Source organism: Sitophilus oryzae, unplaced genomic scaffold (genome assembly GCF_002938485.1).
Source record: "Sitophilus oryzae breed Bouriz unplaced genomic scaffold, Soryzae_2.0 scaffold_845_pilon_pilon, whole genome shotgun sequence".
Taxonomy (NCBI): domain Eukaryota; kingdom Metazoa; phylum Arthropoda; class Insecta; order Coleoptera; family Curculionidae; genus Sitophilus; species Sitophilus oryzae.
The window spans coordinates 1,996,778-2,021,622 of record NW_022147467.1 but is presented as its reverse complement, the minus strand read 5'-3'; the positions used below and the strand labels follow the sequence as shown (position 1 = coordinate 2,021,622).

Below are 24,845 nucleotides of genomic sequence, written 5' to 3'. Positions count from 1 at the left end.
ATTATTTTTTTCTTGAATTCTTTATCAGTTACGATCTCTTTAGTTCCAATCCTTTCTCCTTCATGTGCCTTCTCCTCATCGGAGTTTGGCGACCATCAATTGGAATTCCTCCCTGTCTTGAGCCAAAGAGATAATTGCACTGGCCTCTCCTATATTAAACCACTAGCGCAAATTCCGCAACCAGGAAAACCGTTTACGCCCGATGCCTCGTTGTCCTTCAATATATCCCTCAACGATCAGCTGTAGGAAACTATATTTGTTATTCCTAAAAATATAACCAAAATATGATGCTTTTCATCGTTTTATTGTAGTCAATAGTTCTTGGTCCTTATTCATTAATTTCTAATACTTCAAGATTTGTTATTTGTTCAATCCAGGATATTTTCAACATTCGTCGGTACAACCACATCTCAAATGAATCATGCCTTCAACGTCCATCCCTCGACTCCGTATAACAATGTAGACAGTACGTAGCATTTGGTAGCTCGCTATCGAGTAGTCAGATTCAGGTGTCGGTTGCCAAGTAGAATTTTCATTTTGAAAAATGTGTTTCTGGCTATTTCAATTTTATGTTTGATTTTTTCATCAGGATCCCATTTATCACTCAGCCAGCACCCCAAGTACTTAAATCTTCTTACCCTTTCTATATTTTGATCTTCTACTTGTATCCTGATATTTTCAATATTTAGTTTGCTGATAATAATAAATTTTGTTTTGTTTATGTTTATGTTAAGACCATGACTCTGACTAATACTGCTAGCTCTGTCCACCAGGTACTGCAAATCCTTCTCATTGCCAGCTAGGAGCACCGTATCGTCAGCAGTCAGCATATCTGATGTTATTAATAGGTTTACCATTCACCTTGATTCCCACTTCTAAATCTTCCAACGCCTCCTGGAATATCGATTCGGAATATAAATTAAACAGAAGTGACGATAATATACATCCTTGTCTGACGCCTTTCAGAATTTCTATATCCGTTGTTGACATATTTCCGATTTCGAATCCTTTGGACTGTTGAAACTCCTATTTTCTAATCAGCAACATCACTTATATTTGCTGATATTTACTAAGCATCAGCAACTCGCTATATTATTTAAAAACGCTACCAATTTGTATTTTACATAGGAATATTACACCTTTGCATTGTACTAACTTCATGTCTACGGCCCAAGGGTGTTCTGCTGGCGACTCTTCCTCGAGAAAAATAATTTATAAGCTTAGCAACGAGCTCTTAATCATTTTGATTAAATTTTTGAGCCATTTTGGCAATAAAATTTGAATTTTGTTTGACAGTAACAATCGATTATTAATTGTGACATTGATGGATGTTCGTCGTAACTCAAACATCGATTTGACGTAACTCAAACATATTCTGTTTGACTTCTACTGTAATTTCTCCTGTCCGATAATAAAAAAATAGTTTTGTTACCGTCAGTCATACATATCAAATTAGAATTGACCGTCTATACCCTCTCAAGCGCTCACAATATACAGGGCGGTCCGAACTGTATTCCGGAAACTTCGGCAGCATATTTTGCAGATAGAAATAAGAAAAAAAGTTCGTATAAATGTATGTCCTAAAATGCTTAATTTCGAAGATACAGAGTGTAGAAGTTTCATTTTATTTCGATTTTTTCTAAATAATTTATGAAGTAACATCAATATTTGGATGAAAATTGGGGTCTGGGAATTTTTTGACATTAGAAATTTGATTTTGATGTCAATATGATTCATACTTGTATAGGGCGCGACCTACATATTTTTTTAACTGGTTTGAAGACTAATAAATTTTCGTCCGTACCTGTATAAAACTGCTGAGTAAAAAAATATACATTTATGACGTTTTTTACATAAAAAAGATCTCTTGGTAAAAATCGCTACGAGTAGTGCTTCTTGAGATTTGGAATCGAAATTATCATTACCTGTCATCATTGACATAAATAAAACATGTTGAGACTAAATAGTTATTAGATTGAAATCATAAATTTGAAATGTTTTTGTGCCAAAAGTTCGACAGAAACTGTTTTACCATCATTTTTTCACAGAAAATTGTATGATTAATTTAAAAAAATAAAAATTTCCCAAAATTATCATTTCAGTTAAATAACTATCTACTCAACATGAATTTTTTGTCAATAATGACATGTATTGACTATTTCCATTCTACTCGTAAATATCTTGAGAACGCTTCCTCGTAGCGATTTTTACCAAGAAACATTTTTTACGTAAAAAGTCAAAAAAATGTATATTTTTTCACCCAGTAGTTTTTTACAGGTACGGACAAAAAGTTATTAACCTTGAAAACAGTTAAAACACATGTAGGTGGCGCCCCCTACAAATGGGAGTTATATTAACATCAAGATCAAATTTCTCATGTCAAAAAACTTTCAGACAAGAATTTTCATCCAAATATTGACGTTAATTCAAAAATTATTTGGAAAAAATCGAAATAAACATGAAATTTCTACACCCCATATCTCCGAAACTAAGCATTTTAGGACATTACATTTATACGAACTTTTTTACTTATTTTTATCTGCAGGAAACGCTACCGAAGTTTCCGGAATACAGTTAGGACCACCTTGTATATCTATCTATAATAATTTAAATAAAAAAAATCAAAATTTTTGTAACACAATCAAATAATGAAAAATGTCCCATACGATGCGCACTTACAAACCTACTACTGTAGGTGTATTAAGTCGCCTCTATGCTCTCGTATTTCTCTGAGCATTTAACTCTCAGCGGCGGCCAATATTTTCAATTCAATCTATTAGAGAGACTTAAATCAGGTTCTGCGGCAGAACCGGACTTTCCGTTTCGTTGTCCGTCTAATTGCTCGCGCAAACGGGAAAGACAAGGAGAAGGAAAATAAAAGAAAGGAATAATCATCGACGTGGACAACTCCTCTAAATCCGAAAAGTAAAACGACAACTGGCAGCGCGTTTCCTTACAGTTGCTTTATTTAGTAGCTAATGTACTGTCGTCGGCTTTTTACCATTGAAAGCGCCAGCTTTCAAGAGAGACATTTGCACATTGACTTTATTACCGCAGTGGTGTCACGTCGAATGGTATTTTGTGGGTTCCGTATAGGTAGTCCTTTAACTTAAACCTAAAAACAAATAATACTTTAAGCTTTCTGAGTTGCTTAAAGCAACTCTGAGAACAATTGTTTAGAAAGATCTTGCCAAATAAGCTATTATTAATGAAAATATGAATAAGTTTGTAAAAATCTGAAAATTTTTGGGCCAGGCAATGTTTGCCCGGTTATTTTATTAATAAAATATGACAAAATTCAAACAAGTTCCAAAATATGAAATTTTATAATCAAAAAATAGTAAATTTTAGTCTAGCTACTAAACAATTTATCCTATCAATCAAAATTCAAGGTTGTTCGAGGCGGAATATCTCGAAAACTACTAATTCTACGGAAAAAATGATAAGGGCCATTTTTGTAGGTAATTATCTTACCTTCTTCATTGTAAATTGCATAGTTTGGCAGATATTTGTGAAAAACTGATTTTTTAGGGCCGAGCACGGTGTTACAATTTTCCCCCCTAAAACTACTTTCCAAAAGGCACACAATCCGTTTCAAAAGTACCGGTCGACGAATTAAACCGTGGTTTCAACCTCCATTTACTGGACTAGAACTCTTCTTATAGAAGCTAGGGGTGCCTCCATTATAGTTTTCGCATGGCTTCGATATTTTAATTCTTGAGTGTTTTGTTTCACTGGTGATATTCTCAGAAGATTTCAGCTATACGAAACATTTACATTTCAACGTAAAAGACGATAGTGATAGTAGTATTATAGAATAAACGAGCCTTAGAATATATATTTGATATGTTGCAATATTCCCAATAAATTACAATAATTCGATTGCCATTTGTTTACAATAGTAAATAATTTCGACGTTTGAACTTATCGGATATTCAGATTGTGCTTGCTTCACGTCCAAAAATTATCATAATTTATTCTTTAACTTACATTTAAATAGTAATACTGATCGCTGATATATTAGCCTAAGAGCTGACGACATATTTAGAGAACATATTTTAGGGAAGCTAGAATAACTAAAAATGTATAATATATTAACTGGTGAACCCAGAATCTTAAGTCTGGCTGTGGGGTTGGGGGTATTTCGTTACTGAGCAACCCATAAATTTTGCAAAAAAATAAATCCAAAAAACATTCTTTAGGCAACCTGAAATTTGTTTATTCTTAAATTTTAGCATCTATTTAACCTAGAAATAAGTATGCCAGACTTTTTTTTTCGGGTTTAAAGTGTAACCCGACCATTCCAAATATGTTTAATTATTATACCTGGAAAACATACTTTAGGCATTCTAAAATTTTTACAGCGTGTTTATTAGATGATATTAAAAAATATGTGTTAATTGCCAGACAAATTCAATGGGATTTAATACTTGCCTGACGCGAATAAAGATTTTAAATGAGCGCTATAAGAAAGTCTTATGAGTATCTATAAGCGCGAGAAAGATAGTTTATTGAGACCCCTCGGCAGCCGATGTGGCTGACGTGTGTACTCAACTAATATTGAATAAATAAAAAGAAACATTTTTTAATAAAAATTTATGATTGAAATCCTTTCAATAAGAAGACTTTTTAATTTAAGAATTTTGTATCTGAAAGAATAAAAAGACGAATAATTATTTAAAAATATAAGCATAATATAAAATATATTTTTTTCAAACGTCACAAAAGTATAATTATTATTATACTTTTGTGACATATTATATTATTGTTAATTTTTGCGACCTGATTGACAATATAAAAAAGTCATTTTAACGCCTAAAGCTTGATTTTCATGCGTCCGTTATCCGTTGATACGATGGTCCGATATTAATTTTATTGGTTGACATTAAATACTTCAATTGGTTAGAAACGGTTAACCAATCGAAGTCTTTAAATTCAACCAATAAAATTAATATCGTATTATCGTATCGTCGGACAACGGATGCATGAAAATCAAGCTTAAGCATAAAAGTAAAGCACCTTTACTTACTTTTGAATCTATTTAGAAAGATTAACAATGGTACTTTAATAAAATTCCAGAATACTTATTTTTTTAGCACTGTACATGGTACCCTTTTGTCGGGACTACGTTTTCTGCTAAAACCACTTCTTTAAATTTTAAACCATAATGTTGGCGCACCTTTAAAAATTCTTTGTATTTTTGTAGGCCGCCTTTATCAAAAACAATAACTTTGTCACTAGTAACTTATTTACAAACTACACACCATAAATGTTTTTTATCCATTGTGATTTAGTAGTTAGTAGCGAAATTAGTAGTTACTAAAATATTTATTTGCAGTAATTATTTTAAACTATTTACACTATACACATCAATATTTAATTTATAAATACATATTTGTACCTTGGTAACTTAATTCCAACAAAATAATCTCTGAATTAAAAGCTTGCAAATAATTGAAATGAAACAGAAAAAAAATTGTATTTATGAAAATTTGAAGTACTCCAAAATAGTGTTACGTCAGCCGCATTGGCTGCCGACGGGTCTCAATAAACTATCTTTCTCGCGCTTATAGATACTCATAAGACTTTTTTGTCGCGCTCATTTAAAACCTTTATTCGAGTCAGGCAAGTATTAAAACCCGTTGAATTGGTCTGGCAATTAACACATATTTTTAATATCATCTAATAAACACGCTGTAAAAATTTTAGAATGCCTTAAGTATGTTTTCCAGGTATAATAATTAAACATATTTGGAATGGTCGGGTTACACTTTAAACCCGAAAAAAAAGTCTGGCATACACACTTTAAACCCGAAAAAAAGTCTGGCATACTTATTTCTAGGTGAAATAGATGCTAAAATTTAAGAATAAACAAATTTCAAGTTAAAAGCCTAAAGAATGTTTTTTGGATATATTTTTTTGCAAATGTTATGGGTTGCGCAGTAGCGAAATACCCCCAATCCCCCAGCCAGACTTAGGATTCTGGGTTCACAAGTTATTAAACTTTATTTTTTTTATTATTCTAACTTGCCTAAAATATGTTCTCTAAATATGTCGCCAACTCTCCGGCTATATGAACAGGAGAAGTTCGAAATTCACTGTAGGATGTGTTACACGAAATCAAAAAACCTATGATGCGCATTATGTAAAACTATGAAGATATACTTAGCAGAAAATAAAGGATAACCGGCAATGATCTCATGCATACTATTAAAATTATTAAATATTTACGTATCTAAATAGAACGATAAACGAGCAGTCACCTTAGAGAAGGCAATGGCAAACCACCATATAGTGTCCTTAGTGATAAAGATCCTCAAGCAGCAGAGTACATAATTCATTTCGAGGCTCTGGATCGGAAGCGGTACATTCTATTTGGAAAAGCAAGGCTAGAACCGGAGGAACTATGCTCCCATTCTATCCAGGACCTGCGCAAGCTTGTGTAGTACAGGGTTAAGAAACTGGATGCAGACATAGAAAGAATTCAAACACAATAGGCCTTACAAGTCGCAGTGTTTTCCTGTATAATACCGCTCTTTAATAAGAATGAAGAAAAAAGTGGGCATCCAGCAGAATTTGTGCAGGACCCAAAAAATGGGGGGTTAAGGAAAATGTGTTATAACCTGGGACCTATGATCAAGTGAACTGCAGTTGTTGGTGATAGAAAGCTAATCAAATAATAAAACAACCAAGTTGTCGAAACAGCGACGTTAAGCATGCACAACGGTGACTGATGTCATTCACAAGTATACGATGACAGAGAAAAACGAATGTGTCTCTCTGATCTTAATAGATGGAATCATGTCATTTGTGAAAGGAAAACTGGTCTTTAATGTTCGTCAAAACGTATGGGATATAACTCCTCTACAGATAGGTAGGAATAAAAGCGTTCTAGTAATGAAAGCACAGTTTCAAAAAACTAAACTGTTGTTGTGCGCCTTTTATCTGTAACATTTTTATATCAGTAGGATTGTTTTTGTAGTCAATTGCAACAACTTATAAGCAATACATAGCGAGAGGTACTGTGTTCGATCCCCAGTCAGTACGGTCGCTTTATTTATTTAAATAAAAATATTTATTTATCTAAATAGAGTGGCGTGCGGTGAAATTTATACAAGGGGAAGCGATTCGATAAAGTTAATAAAAAAAGTCGAAAAATATGTTTAACAGATCACATATAAACTACTACCTAGATTCATATTAGTTCTTCTTTCTCAGCCTGGTTCCATCCAGTATTGGATATAGGCCTCTTCTAGGTTTTTCCACGCTTCGCGATCTCTAGCCAATCTTATCCATTGTCTTCCCGCCACTCCCCTGACGTCATCGACCCATCTCTTTTTTGGTCGGCCCACACTTCTTGTTGTTCCCCTAGGTCTCCATAGGATTGCTTTTTGGGGCCATCGGTCTGGATCCTGTCTTGCCACATGTCCTATCCATTGCCACTTCAGACTTGCCACTCTTTTAACGATATCTATTAATTTTGTTTTTTGACGTATGTGGGTATTCCGTATTTTTTCCCTAATGGTGACTCCTAACATGATTCTTTCCATGGCTCTTTGTGCTACTCGTAGTTGTTCTGCTGTTTTTCGGGTAATTGCCATAGTCTCTAAACCATACGTAAGCACAGGTAGAATGCAGCTGTCGTAAGCCTTTTTCTTTAGGTTCATGGGCACCTTTTTATCCTTGAAAATATCGCTCATATTTCCAAATGCTACCCATTCCAAATGGATCCTGCGTTTGATCTCCGTATTTTAGTTTTTCTTGCCCAGCTTGATTTTATGACCTAAATATATATAATGGTCTACGTTTTCAATAATACGTTGTCAACGGTAATGTTATGGATATTGTTGCTCATTATCTTGGTCTCCTTCAAGTTCATTTTAAGGCCAATTTTCTGGGATTGGTCATTTATTTCATTTAGCATGGTGTTCAGTTCTTGAATGTCGGTGCTCAGCAAGACAATATCGTTTTACTTCTATGAATTATTAATTAAAAAGCTTGATCTCAACGTATAGGGAAGCGCCGGCGCCGCTTCCCCCGCTTCCATGGACCGCACGCGCCTACTAAATAGAGTGATCAGCGAGCCGTCACACCAAGGAAGGCAATGGCAAACCACCTTAAGAGTCTATTACGCTGTACTATTCGGGTCGTTCTCAGGGGTCGGGTAAAGCGGGTGTGTGGCCGTAGGAAATATATATCACATTTCAGAAATCTGCCTGAGGTTTAGCCCGATCCTGTCGTATTAAGCCATACCCTAAATTCCAAACACACATGCTTGATTAAGGCTGGATTAAGGTTTGCAGAGCTTCAGGATTTGCCATAAAATAGTAACACTGTAATCACAAAACTTCAATCTATTTCTGTATTGTCACGTAATTTTAAGTTATGGCTTTATTTTCGAGAGAATTTAGTCCAAACATAAGGAATATTTTGTTGATGTTTGACCATCAAAATCTTAAAAATAAAAAAGTTGTCTAAAAACGTGTTACAATATGGATATAGTATAATCCTTTATCTTTAATTTCCTTCCTCATTTGTGTAAAAATACCTAGCCAGTTTTACATAAAACGTTAAGTGCCGAACGCTTATTTTGCTACTTTTTCGGACTAGTGAAATGAGTTCTTAAGTATATTTGCCTTGTACAGCCTCTCAAATAGAGCCGTTCAGATTCGGCGATAAACTGTAGGTCCCGGGTACTTGTGAAACTCTGATGACATACATCAGAAGTACATACGGGAGGTAGCCTACGGTCTTTATAGAGTATGGCACTGTAAGAAGAAGATCAGCCTGTTCTGAACTCTAGATTACATTCTTCAGTCCTGTCTTTTTCAAGGTTTTGACACTATATCCTTATTTCCAAAAAAATCCTATATGGGTATTTTGCCACTGCAAGAAAATCTACAAATTAAAATAGTTATTTTTTGTAAACACTGCTGCGTTAATCCAACGGAAACTACTTGTACTTTTTTTAATATCCTTCTTGATATCCTTCTTGAACAAATCGAATTGTTAAAATATCAATTCAAATTCAAATGTGTCAATTCAAACCTCAAACAAAACTGTCAGAAATGGGGAGTTATGATGTCGATTCCGCCACTAATGCATGAATATATAATAGTTATTTACAGTACAAGTGTGTTTATGAACATGATTACAACGAGTGTGAACGATTAGAACGACGAGGTCGTAGACCGAGTCGTTCTAATCACACGAGTTTTGTAATCATGTCTAAACGCACGTGTCATGTACAACGTTTTATCTACAACCGAAAAATAAGAAAATGCTGTTTTAATTTTCGTTTATTAGTCGCCCACCTTTAACACCTTTAACTATGGCATAACTATGACATTTGTCACATTTTTTCTGAAAAGTCAGTTTGCCCTGTCAAGTAAACGCGAGCAGCTGTTGCCCAGAAAAATCATTTTAAAAAATACGATGAGCGATTCCGAAAGTCTCCCTTCAGATGTAGAAGTTGCCGCATTACGTGCCACGGAATCATTATTGCCGGAAAAGTTAATATATTTAGATGTTCGTAGTTGTTTTTCATTATTGTAGCAACGAGTTGTGTTATAGATTCATAACACCAGTAGTTGTGTTATGAATCTCATAACGTAACTGAAATACTAAAAAAATAGTGATGTAAAAACGTTATAACTAAACGGTTGTAGATAAATAATATTACACACCTTTTTTAATATTTTTATTCAAAGAATGTATAAGAATTTTAATACCTGCTCTGGAGTAAACTTCAAAACCGAACATCCACCTGAGATATTAAACCACCAAACTTCACAACCCGACATAAAAAAAGAATAATCTAACACAGACCTTATTAAATATTCCAGGTTGAAAGAGAACACGACCTCCAGCCACCAGATACCTCAGCCCCAAGTGCAGAAACCGCAGCCGGAGCCGCGGAAGGGCGCCGCCCTAAATCAAACCGTGGGCATCCCCGAGCGCCACATGCGGTACTCGCTGATCAAGACGAAGCCGGGCGACCACATCATCCAGCAGGTCAGCAGCAAGCCGTACCAGGTGGCCGCCCCGGTCGAACACAAGAACTTGAAGCCGGAACAAGCGTTCGGGTTCCTCAGCCAGAGGGGGTACGCGGAGAGAGCTAGTACTAGGTGAGTAGTTTTGCTTAAAAGGTTTTAAAGCTTCCTTTAGTGGTAAAAAAAATCAAAATAAACTAACGTGCATAGAAATCGGCCCACTGTGAACTTTTGGTTTTAACTGTGTCTTTTAGAATCTATTTATCGGAGCAAATAAAAAATATGAGCTGTTTCAAAGACAATTTAACATGCTTTAATATGAGCATAAATTTATCCAGACTACTTATCGTTTATATGCGTTGCAACGGGTAAAGAAATGAAAGGTATTTGTGTTGTGGTGACAATAAGAATAACAAACTTGTGAAATATTGCAATTATTACCTTTGTAATCGAAATTTTCACATTGTTCTTTTATTCTTTGATTAGTTGTGTTTCATTGTTTGAATAGTGTTTCAATTTAATGCATACATTAACGGAAAAAGCCGCCCAAGTAATCGCTTTAATCGAAAATGGACTTAAACAGAGAGCTGTAGCTCGGCAACTACATATGAATATGACACGAAGAGCGGTTCGAAGAGTGTGTGAACGATATGAGGAGACTCGATCCTTTCATAGGCGACCTGGAACTGGTAGAAAGAGATATACAACGGATCATGATGACCGCTTTATTGTGTTAACAATGTTAAGAAATCGGCGTCTTAATGCTATTCAGGCGCAACAACAGCTCCGTGAAACACGAGGACTGACTATTCGTCAGTGGACAGTAAGTCGAAGATTGAAGGAAAGTAACATGACCCCCAAGCTCATCGTCAAGCACACCTACGTTTTGCACAGGAACATCTGAATTGGACACTAGAACAATGGGAATCTGTTTTATTCTCAGATGAGACCAGGATATGCTCTATGGTAGCGACCGAAGAAGAAAAGTGTACCGGAGGCCAGGTGAGCGATTCTCAGAATGCTGCATTGAGGAGCGGATTGCTTATGGAGGTGATTCCTACATGATCTGGGGTGCAATTTCTATAACTGCGCGAATCGACCAAGTTTTCATCCGTTGGGGTGACCGTCGGCACGGGAGAGGAGGTTTAACTGGTGCTAGGTATATTGAGGAGATTTTAGCAGTTCATGTGGTACCTTACGTCGACTACATTGGAAACGAATTCACTTTTATGCATGACAATGTGAGGGCACACACATCAATAATCGTACACGATTACATTTCAGAAGTCGGATTTCGGGTTATGGAATGGCCAACATGCAATCCAGACTTAAACCCGATAGAACATTTATGGGATGAGCTAAAACAAAGAATTCGTGCTAGACGAAGACACCCAACTTCTATCCCAGAGCTCATTGTTGCAGTAGAGGAAGAGTAGCTTAACATCCCGCAGGAAACAATATCAAAATTGATCGAATCTATGCCAAATCGTATGAGAGATGTTGTTAGAGCAAGAGGAGGTCATACCCATTATTGAAAATTTAGTTTAGTTAATTGTCCATAAATAAATAAATAAATAATAACATACCTCTTAGTAATAAAAAACGATAATTTGTTTCATGCATTAATTTAATAATTTTAATCCAAAGAAACCAAAATACAAATTAATATCTCTAAACTCTTTTCAAAGAATATGAAATTGTCTTTCAAACAGCATACATCTTTTCTTAATCTGACAAATAGATTCTAAAAAATATATAGTTAACTTCAAAAGTTTGCCTTGGGCCGATTTCTATGCATGCAAGTGTAGATTCGTTACGAAAAAGTAAAAAGTACGTCGCTACAGAAACCATAAAATATTAAGAAATAATAAATTGAAGGTGGAAGTACCAAAAGGTCGAAATAAAAAAACAACTTTAGAAAGGAACATATTTTATTTTTTCTATAATAAACTTGTTAAAATGGTTCCTGCCCCCTAGAAATAATTTCGAAGTAAAACTGAAAAGGCATAAGTTCTAAACTATTATTTTTCATAGTTTAGATAAATCAAAAGTTTATAAGTACCAACTAGAAGTGAGTTGAACTGCTGCTAGACTACAACATTTCCTCTAATTTTTCACATTCGCCTAATTTAAGAAACTCTATAAAATAATTTGTTTTCTGGATTTTCCAAATAAGAATGGAGGAAAAATATTTTTTATTAGTAGTAATCTTATTCTCAGGGGGTAAAAGGTTTATTTCTGCAAAATTTAGATCTCCAGTGGTTTTACCTGTCTTCAAAATATTCTTTTTTTGGGTCTCTAACTCGAAAAACAAAAAAGCTTACAATTATTAACCACACATTCGCTCTTATTACCCATTCAAAATAAAAACTTTTCAAACATAAGTTCTCAGCGCCACGTAGCTGTAATTTATTACAGTAAAGCTCTTGCTTAGGAATAATATAATAAGCTTTAGCTTAAGAATAAAATTGCACTTATAACTTGTATGGGTTCGTTGGCAATGGCACTTAAAATTTCGTCCAACAACATCCAAAAAAATGATAGAAAATAAAATTTACCTGTAAATAAAAAAAAAATCAGCAACTGTCACTGTATGAATCTGTTTTTTTTTTCTCATATTACTACAGAATGTCAATAACGCACAATATATAATATCAATAGTTTCATAAATTACTTTCATTATTAAGCCCATCTCAAATTATATAAAAAGTAGAGTATTTTCTAACTTTCCATTATTTTTTAGGTATCCTCCTAGTCAAAAATTAGTCTTGAACGGTAACATAGCTATAAGTCAAAAAGTAAATGGGCTAGCTGACCAACATCACTCTGAACAACTCAAACCTATACACAGAGACGATTTTAAGAAGCAACCAATATCACCACCATCAAAGTCAGATATTCATAAGTAAGTAGATTTTCTTATTAATAAAAAACTATTTTTTTAATAATGTTAAAACCTCAAGTACTATTTTAGATTTCAAGCATTGAAAGATTTTAAGCATTAAAAAGATTTCTTTGCACATAAGCGGTTAGTTAAGTTAATCCCTATTGTAATTTTCTATTGAAATAAAGATTATTATTTAAACTTACATTTAATTAATATCATAAGACTATAAAACTTAAAAAATAAGGGTAGTTTGCTAAATAACCTTTCTGTCGATAAGAATAAGTTGAAATTTAATAGGAATATTACTATAGTGAAAACACATTATCTGTATATTTCTTCACTTTTTTATAATGCGTGAAGGAAGTGAAACAGACCACCTCTATTATTCTTGTTAATATTTTTGTGCCGCAATATCTCCCTAAAGTTTGACCAAAGAGCATACCCAACACTTATACAGAGAAGACCAGGCTACTAGTAACATAGCAAGTTGCCGGACGAATTTACGTTTACCCGTTTTGCGTTCGTACTCGAGATTCACTGCCGACTAGTCGGCTGGTCAGGCAGTACGCAGTTGCAGTTGTGCTTGGACGGGTCGGTTATGACAGACTAGGAATACGACTCGAGGAGTGCCGAGTATTTATTATTTTCATTTTAAATGTTTACCTTCACTAAAGGTAACATTTAAAATGAAAATACTTAAATATTAATTATCTGAGTGTGTTTACAAGCCAAAACTAAAAATAAATAAGTTCTCTCTCTAATAAAATATTACTCTAAATAAAAAAAAGTTATAACAAGTGTTCAAAAAGACCATCTTCTTTTGCTAGACAGAAGCCTAGGCGGTCGTAAAATCCCCGTCTGACATTGGCTAACATATTAGGGCTAACAGTTTGGAAAGCCTCCCGTATTTTTACTTGAAGCTCATCCAGATTATTAGCCCTATTATGACCATACATTTTGGATTTTACATAACCCCACAAAAATAAGTCATTGGGAGAAAGATCTGGTGATCTAACGGGCCACAAAATAGTTCCATATCCACTAATTAAACGGTTGGGAAAAGTATTGTTCAAATATTCGTGAACAATACGGGCATTGTGGGCAGGACAACCACCTCACAATTTGATTACTTGAAAACGTGGGATTTTGATCCGCGGTAGCACAAATTTGCTTTAACTCCTGTTCTTCATTAATCAACACATCAGGCTTTTTTTGTTTTTGTGGGAACACGAACCCATGTGTTTCCCAAAATTATTAATAACTCTTGATACAGTAGGTAAAGCTGGAATTGGCCTGTCTACATAAGTTTGTGGAAAAATTGTTTGTATATCCCGATAAGACCTATTTTGGAAATACCATTTTACAATTTGAATTTTCTCACGAACTTCGTAAACATCCATTATTGTACCTTAAAAAATAAATTTTACACGAGAACTGTCGCGAGAATCTATGTATTCGTTTTGGCTATTAAAACACGAATAAATACAAATTCTGAAAACATTCTTATCACATATCTACCTATTTTTATTTTATCGCATTTTTTTGCCTGCTTTTTATCCGGCGAACGGGTATACGCTAATTCGTCCGGATCTGCCTATGTTACTACTACGGTGGTCCGGTCTGTATAACAAACATTCATTAAAGTTTTTCGGTTATTTTGATACCTTTTCTGTACTTATCATTTGAAGGGTCCGGGGGAAAACTTGATATGCGCCAATTTCTTAATTTTAGGATTTTACAATATTATAGTAGGTTTAACTGGTCCCTACATAATGTATAAAGTTTGCAGGGCAATAGTTGTTAAAACCTATGATATATGCCTAGTAAAAATATAGAATACACGGAAAGAACCTGATAACCACTTGCCGTCCAGGACTCTCCTGTAAAATTAGTAAAATGGCGCTTATCATGTTTTTCTCCTGGACCCTTCATTTTTAACCTAGTATACCTTTGATATAGTTTACTTTTAAAATCAAGAGAAGTTGATTGTATTGAATTTTCTTTTGTTTATAATTAATTCTAAATATATTTTATTGTATATTGGATACCTTCCAACAAACATTTTTTATCATTATGCGAAACGAATTTAAATATGGTCAAAGAATTAATCATTATTTAATTTTTTGTTTGGTATGACGGGAGTGATAACAGCCGCAAACCAACTATTTCAATTATTTTCGATAACTCCATATTTTTTCTAATAATTTAAATACATAAATATATGTATCGCTATTAAAAACTATAGCTATATGAAGCACTAATGTAATGTCTGTTATAGGCAACAGAGGGCCTCAATTGCCGAAAGTCCTGTGAAGGAAACACCCCCACCGCTACAGCCCAGACACATGAGAATCAACCAGAGCATGAGAGTCAAAATGCCACACGATCACAGATCCAGAATGTCACCACCAAAAGAAGGCGTCAGAGAGACCCGATCGGCATCAATGTAAGTACAATTTATTTTTGGTGAAAATTGATATATTATAATGCAATGTATATCTCGCAAGCGATAGCCTAGTTAGAATTAGACATATTGACGATATTTTCTGTATACTTCTGCAAAATGGCTGCCTGTTTTCAGTCGTCTTACAAAATGCCAAATCGAGGCCAGACAGATTAAAACATGATCAAAATTTACTCAGCTATGAGCATAAGCATATTGAATAATTTACGCTTTAATAAAAATACCCCTATACAAAAACAATAATTTATGTCAAAATTTTATTTTGTTTAGACGAAAACAACTTGAACACGATTTCATAAATTATAATTTATAAATAACATAATTTTAAATACAAAATATATTAAAATCTTAATATTAATTAATATTAATTTTACTAATCCCGCGTAAAATATTTTGTGCAATATGACTAATCTTCATTAGGCATTTTGTAAAGCGACTGAAAACAAATAGGCTCTTTGCAAAATATCCTTCTATTGTTAAAAACGCCGCCGTTTTATAATAAAGCTAGTCTTTTTGCAAAATACGGAGTTATTCCATACGCCGGCGACATACATGTACCGTATGATCGAATAAAAACGGCGTCCAGTTGGCTTGGAAATGACGATCGATAGCATTTCCTATATAAATTTACATATAAAATGACAGCGATCTTCATTTCATAGCCATCGCTGACGCCATTTTTATTCGATCATACGGTATATCATAATGCGCTCGATACGACCCTGTCTTGTTTCTGCCGTCGCTATGGCAACAAAAGCGGAATATTGTCGCACGCGCCACCTAGAGCTCGAGAAGCGGGTCGTGCCTTTGGAATTAAATGAGTTGCCTATACTCCACTTACTGCTGAGATGCATTTGTTATTTTTTTATTATTCGTTATTAATTGTTTTTTATTTAACACATAATCGGAATTTACTAATAAAATAATATATGAAGCATTTTACACATCTCACTCAACAAAAATATTTTCTTTAACAAGTGATCTTTATATAAAATAAGATTAAATTTATATATGTATAATAAATTCAGTTTTTTTTATTAAGTTAAGAAATATCCTTATATTGTTATATCCGATTTGCTACTTCATTATAATTATTTATTGTGTTTTTTGGATTATTTGTTTAGATATTTATTATTATTTCTCAACTTGTTTATAATAAATTTATTATTGAATAATATCGATATATCTACCAATTTAAAGTTAAACTGTCGAGGACACGGCGTAAAAGTATTTTTAGCCCGAAACAATGTAAATTTTAACCGCAAAAGGAGTAAGTATTTTTTGTTTGAGCGTACTTTATTATCATAATACCTTTGGATATGATGGCCCCTTTACTTTTCATCATTTTCGAATTTTTCCTATTCAATATACTTTTCTCTTTTCTTTAAAATATATTTTTTTAAATGCTGTGCGTCTGATTCAATTAAAATTATCATTAAATACTACTAATAAGTTTATAATAACAAGCATTTGATTTAGAAAAAATCTCTCCAAAAAATCTTATATGGGTATTGCGCCACTGCAAGAAAATCTAGTTAAAATCTAAATAAAATAGTTATTTTTTGTGAAGACTTCTGCTTTAACCCAAATGGAAACTACTTGTCAGAAGTTAAGTTTACAGATATACAAATTTGCCTAACGAACAAATAAATGCTTAACGTTTCGGAAAGTTTATCTCTTTCCGTCGTCGGAAGCAAAAAAAATACAAAGAGTAAAGAAAAAAACTATTTACATAGTTTTTTTAAGCATTTTTTTGTTCTTTATACAAATTTGTATATCTTTAAACTTAACTTCTGGCAAGTAGTTTCCGTTTGGGTTAACGCAGAAGTGTTTACAAAAAATAACTATTTTATTTTGTAGATTTTCTTGCAGTGGCGAAATACCCATATAGGATTTTTTGGAGAGATGAATCCGCCACATTTTTAAAAGTGATAAACCCCAATGTGATTAATACTTCGTTGTTTTATATTATTCACCAATCCTCTAATTTAAATCACTTTAACGTCTGAACAAACAGGCTCAGACATGCCAGGTGACATCCTTTTAATGGCCATCGACGATAAAAATCTAACGGCGCGTCGTTCATAATTCATAGCTCCATTAGCTGACAAAAGGGTTATCGTACTAGCATTTATCACCATACCTGGACTTCTGTCAAGGTTGCACGTTATCTTAGTAGGTGGTACCAAAATAAGAAGTTTTTTTAATTTAAAGGAGGAGGAAAAATTACTGAGAAAAATTAGTGACTTATTATCACCAAAATAATGATTTCAAAATTCGGATACATATCTAAGCTTAAAAGCTTTGAAATACAGACAACAATAATTCATGTATCCTATAGTTCGACAGACTATTATAAAGTCATTCTAGGATTACTTAGTAACTTATAAATGAAACTTAAAAACTGAATTGGTAACGTTATTTTGAAAACCTCGTAATTTCAATTTTTGGCAAAAATCGTTGAATAAAAATATTAAGAAAGGACTATAAAGCTATCCATATATTCATGTATGGGGGACGAAGGTGGGGACCTCGGGTGGGAATCCTTAACAGTTCTGTTTGACGATTTGACACATTTGAAACTTTGTGGATTTATCTGTCTCTACTGAGCTTATTTTATGTTATTTATTATTTATTCCACAACTGGTAGTTGTTGAGAAGTAGTAAGTCTAGAAGGATTTTTTTATGGCAGAACTTAAATTAACAGTGACACTATTACGATTTATCAAAAAAAGACTAAAATTATAATAATTGATTGTGTAGCGTTGTAGCATTTTCATTTTCCAAATGCTACTTTGTTTTATTATAGACGGTATTTTATTATTGTATCGATATTCTTTTTACATTTCTACAACACTTAAATTTCGGAACGCTCTCTATCGAAAATATTGGATCGTACCCTGGTGTATTGACAAGACGGGAAACGTCAAAATCGTCACCTCGGATTTGGCCGTTACCGAGGTCACTGTGCCATTTTTCAATAAAATTTATTTGGCTGCTATTTTTCACAATATGGGAAAAATATTGTGATTTTGTTATCCTATAGATGGTTGAAGGTCCCATATAGATTTTGATTGTTGAGATTTTAATGGATCTATAGTTTTGATAAGATTTTCTTTGACATTCCATTCGTTAGAAAAAACCTTCACATGCCTGTTTTTTTTGATGAGAAGTGTCCAGCCCTTATTTGAGAAGAAATGTTAAATAATTATTGATTGTGTGCCTTCACAATGAGGTAAATAACGTTTTTTAAATGTAAGGTTAACTTATACCGTGCATTTCTTTTTAGGTTTTTCTACAGATTTTTCTACGTATTTTTCTATAGATTTTTCTACGTATTTTTCTACGTATTTTTCTACGTATTTTTCTACGTTTTTCTACGTATTTTTCTCAACGTTTTTCTTTGGATTTTTCTTCAAGTATTTCTAGACATTTCTCTAGATGTTTTTCTGCAAGTTGTTCTGCATATTTTTCAGAAGTTTGTGCCAATTTTTTCCACAAGTTTTTCTTCGAGATTTTCAATCACCGAGTTAGTCAGTAGTAGCCTGTTCGGTTAGATTTCAGCCCTGTACCCCTCTGAGAAGAAGTTGGATGCTGTGATGTTTTTTTATCATTAAGAAGATCCTTTTTTAGTATAATTTGGTATACAAGGCCAGTATATTTTTTATAGTAAACTAAAATTTTATTATTGGATTTTAAATAATCATTAGTGTGTTAAGAAATTAACTATTCTTAACATTTTACATTTAACCGGTTAAGTACTTGCCTTCAGCAATACTTTAACCTTTAATTTATAAAATTTAACGTTTTGTTAAATTTTATATTTTTTAACGCTTTAAGTATTTGCCTTAAGTATTTGCTTTAAGTTTTCAGCATTGCTTAAATTTTACCTGTATTTGATTATTAAAATAATCATGTTATATTGATTGATTATTCATAATTAACATCTATTTATGTTAACCTTTTATATCATTACGATCTTTGACCTGTAAGGGCAATCTTGGATACAGCTTTTAAACTTTTTCCCTTAACTATATATAAACAAAAAGATTCATGAATCTTCCTAATAAGTCAATTGAAATTTAGATATTTAATATTCGAATAAAACCAAGACCGTCTCTAAAAGTATGCTTTTTATATTATAATTGTTTGAATAATATCTGCAAAGACATAATTTGATTTTAAACAAGTTTTAAGATAGAGTTTCTTAAATATAATTCTTGTATATTAATGTACATAACTTCTGTGCCGAATAGGTACCGAATATTTCTAACAAGTAATAAATCTTATTTTTTGGGGTATTTGAATTGTTTCATTGGTTGATCCAGTTTCTCAAAATATTTACTAGCTGTACTAATTTTAGTTTCCATTCAATTAATACACTTGTACAAATTTTCTTATTTCAGTTTGTACTATCCTTTGTAAAGTATCAGCATCTTTTTGAAATAAGTGGCGCCGTTTGGTATGCAGTGTAAGGTATAGGTGGGTATCATATTTTTAGTCAAGTGCAGAAGCAAAAGCTTGTTCCCACTGCCTCCGATATAAGAGTAGCCGTTCGCAATATTTTGACTTAAATTTTCAATAAAAGGAAAGTTTTGGTCACAGCGTGCGGTAGATCTCGGTCCAAAATCGAGGGAAATAATGGAATAACTTTTTACTCGTAAGTGACTATAATATGTAGTAAACCGATCAATTATGAAATTTACTTAAAATTAAAATTAACTAATTATATATGTTTTATTGCATTTTTTTTTGTTTACTAATTGTCAAAGATTAGATGTCAAAGACTTTAGACATGTCAACTTCAATAGCGTATCTGATGTTTGTGTTGTTAAATAAATATTATAACTTATCTATTTTTATTAGAATTATATATTTTTATAACTACCAATATTTATTGACAAAGTTGAATAAAACAACGAATTATTGAGTCTAGCCTACATCATATTTTTACACGTTTTGTATAAAATTAGAACGGCACATTTGAACTGGATTTTAAGTCGGCCATTTTCGGTCCCCATCGCGCTCGGCCTTTTTTGATATGCTCCTTTTTTAATATTTTTATTCAAAAGTAAACATATTTATAACCTATTTCGATAAAGGCCTGTTCGTCCTATTCTATTGTATTGTAAGCCAACATCAAACTACTTTTATTATTGGGCTATCTGTGGACAATTCTTTTTTCACAATTCATTTGGCTAACTAACTGACTTGAAAAAGTTTATGTTTTTCCTGTGAATACAGATTTTGGGTATTTACTAGGTTTTTAAGTACACGGTGAGTCAACGATAGAGTAAAGTCCATTATCTCATTTGTTTCGAGATTTACAAAAAAATGTTAAATATAAAAGTTATAGGGAAGGTTAGGATACACATATTAAACTTATTATGGAGTATATAGGGTGCTTCAAAAAAGTGTGGTGGATATAAGATATGTTTTTTTTAAATGCAACACCCTATTTTTTATTTTATTTTTAGATTCTGTCTAAAATTACATAACTTTTTTATATATAATGTTATATACTTAAAATTAATAGTTTTTGTAATATTTAAATTTGTTTAAACAAATGTCAAATTGCAAAATAATAAAATTAAAAAATCTCAGATTTTTTAAATGGTACACCCTATATATTTTCATTTTTTCTGATAGATTTTGCAAAGCTCTTCAACTTTTATTAAATATGTCATATACCTATTTTTAATAGTTTGCGATTTATTCCAATTTTTTCTATTTTTACCATATCTTTAATACAATTAGGTACGCTATAACATCATAGTTGCCATGACAAAAAATAATAATGATCAAAATTTCATATGTCTGTTAAGCAAGTTAAGAACAAAACGTGAATTTTAGTTTACTTTGTTGTAATAAGTATAAATGGTAGAGGTAAAGATAATAGTTTTACAGATTTTCCTGAAAATGAATTAGTCAATGTGACTGATATACACGAACAAGCCAAGATAAACATATTATTTTGGCTCAGTACTATATATTACATAGTACTTTGCTAAGTACTATAAGAATAGATGTAGATTATCTAGAAAACATTTTCATATTATATTATATTATTTTCAGTGTGTAATGGGACGGCTTCGCAGCTTTAATATTGGCTTTATGAAATGAATTATAAACCAGAATTACTACGAGAAAAAAACTTTACTGTATGACTGTATGTCGAAAAAAAATCCTATATCGGTAGTCGTCAACAATTAGATAATCTAGTTAGTATTACCCTAATCTGTGGCTATTAGCCCCGACGGAAAATCCAAGTGTTATCTTTCATAATATAGAAATACACCAATTGATTTGACTAAATTTAATTAATTTTAACTAATAATAACAATTATTGCAATTAATTATTAAACTACTTGTTAAAGATAAGTAGTGAATACTTTCGTTTTGTCACGGCAACTATGATGTTATAGCGTAAATGTATTAAAAATTAGTGTAAAAATAGAAAAAATTGGAATAAATCGGAAACTATTAAAAATAGGTATATGACATACTTAATAAAAGTTGAAGAGCTTTGCAAAATCTATCAGAAAAAATGAAAATATATAGGGTGACCATTTGAAAAATTTGAGATTTTTTAATTTTAATTAGTTGAAATTGATAAATATATTTTGAACACCCTGTAGAATTTAACTAAAATATCTTTACATATATCCTTTTTTTCATCTTTATAAAACTGTCATACCAAATTTTGGTATTGCAACTTCAGAAACAATGGTACCACTGACAATTTTTTATCACACTGCAATTTACCATTTGTTTAAACAAATTTAAATATTACAAAAACTATTAACTTTAGGTATATAACATGATATATAAAAAAGTTATGGAATTTAGCAGAATCTAAAAATAAAATAAAAAATAGGGTGTTGCATTTAAAAAAACATATGTTATATCCGCCACACTTTTTTGTAGCACCCTGTATACTCTACAATAATTTTAGAATGTGTATCTTAATCTTCCCTATAACTTTTATATTAAACATTTTTTTGTAAACCTCGAAACAAATGAGATAATGGACTTTACTCTATCGTTGACTCACCCTGTACAGGGAGTCCCATTTTAGTTAAACCCATACGGTATCTCCGTTATTCGTGAAGGTAGAAGGATGCGGTTTGCACAAACCTTAAACAAAATTTCATAGCCCTCTTCGTTGCTGAGCTACAGGGTCTTTTTGAAAATTTTTCAATTTGGGACACCCTCCATATCTCTGTTATTGTTAAAGTCTTCTCTCTCAGTATCGAGAAGATGAAAACTGTTTATTGTAGAACTTTTTACGTAGCATACAGTGGCGTAGTCTGTTATTCAACGAAAATAATTTTTAAAGATATAAACTAAAGTTATGTTTTCTTAAATGGAATTGTATGAATATGGAACCCTGTATATTTATAAATTATATGATCTGGTTTGCCATAGGCTTCTCAAAAATATATATCACTCTCTATTTATCTTCACTATTTAGTGCAAATTGTTTTAATTAATAAAGTATTCTAAATAAATGTGGATTTTGCTCAGAAATCAATATAATAATAAGTTTTGAAAATGAACGGCCCTGTTATCAATCAGCATTCGTCAAAAAATGAAATAAAATTTATAAGGTGTTACTTTTTACTACAGTGTCTAATATACACACAAAATTCAGTTTTTCAGTTTTGAAGCAATTATTATTAATCAACGTAAACAGTCAATAATTAATGTAGTTTGAATACTGGGATCATATTAATTGGTCCTCTTTAACAAAAAATATTTAAACATTTTTTTATTTTATTTTTTAATGAAATAAGCGAGAAATAATACTCTTTGAAAATTTGCTACATCTTTATAAATAATCTAAAATGTCAATATTCCATAGGTAGAGTGATTAATGAGGTCTAAATTATAAGAAAATGTATTTTCTACGAAAACTTGAAGAGATGGGTAAAAATGATATAACACAATTTGATAGACAATTAAATTGTGCATATGAGTCATGTAAAATATACAGGGTGTTCCATTTAAATTAAACAAGTTATTGTCGTTTAAAGCTAGTAATTATTTAATATAAATTTTTGGACACTGTGTATAGGGTAGTAGAATTTTTATTATTGCAACACAGTATCTGATCAATAAATAATCTTCAATAAATATTTAGTAATAAAAACTTTGATACCCTTGGAGAAATGACGCCTTAAATTTTGTACTGCAATTTTATAAAATTGAAAATATTTCAAAAACGGTAAGGTTTAAGTGTGATAAACCTTAATCAAATTTACCTTTATTTTAATCGTAGAATCTAAAAATAGAATAATATACAGGGTGTTTCATTTAAAAAAATACAACTATAATATTTTTTACTAATTTGGGACACTCTGTATCTTGTAAAAATATGTTTAACTTGTAGCTCTAATAGTCCTTCAACGAACCCAAAACTTACAATTTGTAGAAATCTAATCGTTTAGCTACAATACTCCGTGTCGTATGTGGTGAACAACCCTGTATATTTTTGAGAAGCTCATAGCAAGGCGCATCATATGATTTTTAAATATACAGGGTGTTCTATTTGAAAAAACATAACTTTAGTTAATATCTTCAAAAATATTTTTTCGTAGAAAAACAGACTACGTCACTGTATTCTACGTAAAAAGTTCTATAAGAATCAGCTTTTATCTTCTCGACATCATCCATAATAACGGAGATACGGGGGATCTCCCAAATTGCAAAATTTTCAAAAAGACCCTGTAGCTCAGAAATGAAGAGAGTTATGAAAGTTTTGTTGACATCATCTTCCGTTTGACATAAGTGGACTTCCTGTCTTTACTAATAACGGAGATACCGTATGATTTGAACTAAAATGTACACAACACCCTGTACAGCATCGGCAAAATCAGTTGAATCATTTAAATGACATAACATGACCAAACATATTAAAAATATACTTTATAATATTTAAAATAGCTATATTTCAATTATTGCCATGTATGAAAACTTTCTATCTGCTCCATAATGCAATGAAATAAAATCTAAGATTTTTTTATTAAGGAATTTTAAACTAAACATCTGGTTGTATTGTTCTTTGCGATTTCTTTACGATACAGACTATATTATTATAACACAGGAAATTTGTCGGAATTCGTTAATTATTTGTGGTACGTATTTTCACCGCGTCTATTGCTATAGTACTTACGTACTTCTCTGTAAACAAAACGAACAGGTGTAGAAGTGCTGTTATTGTCGTTGCGCATCTGAAGCGTAGTTCCGGTAAAGGGTGGAATTATTGTTCTAAAAAGGCCGGTAAGAGAAGATCGTTCAAGGTCGATGATAGTATAGTAACTGCCACTTATGTTGGTTAGTATGTGAAGTCAAAACTATAAAGATATTGTGGCATTACAGAACTAAACTTAAAAAAAACAGACATTATATTTTTATTATATTATAAACTACTCGTTACTAACATTAAAACAATAGTTATAAAGCTTCATTACTTCATTTATAACCTCCAAATTAGTGGAAT

At 32.1% G+C, this 24,845-nt stretch overlaps 1 protein-coding gene across 2 annotated transcripts in view; it reads left to right on the top strand.

Moving 5' to 3' along the window:
• LOC115889735 (protein Shroom-like) overlaps positions 1–24,845 on the top strand; it is a 513,929-nt gene that overhangs the window by 245,022 nt on the left and 244,062 nt on the right. For both annotated transcript variants that reach the window (XM_030909801.1, XM_030909800.1), the window contains 3 exons: positions 9,846–10,127; positions 12,736–12,897; positions 15,158–15,325. In XM_030909801.1, coding sequence (XP_030765661.1) covers positions 9,846–10,127; positions 12,736–12,897; positions 15,158–15,325 — 612 coding nt within the window. The remainder of the gene's footprint in view (positions 1–9,845; positions 10,128–12,735; positions 12,898–15,157; positions 15,326–24,845) is intronic.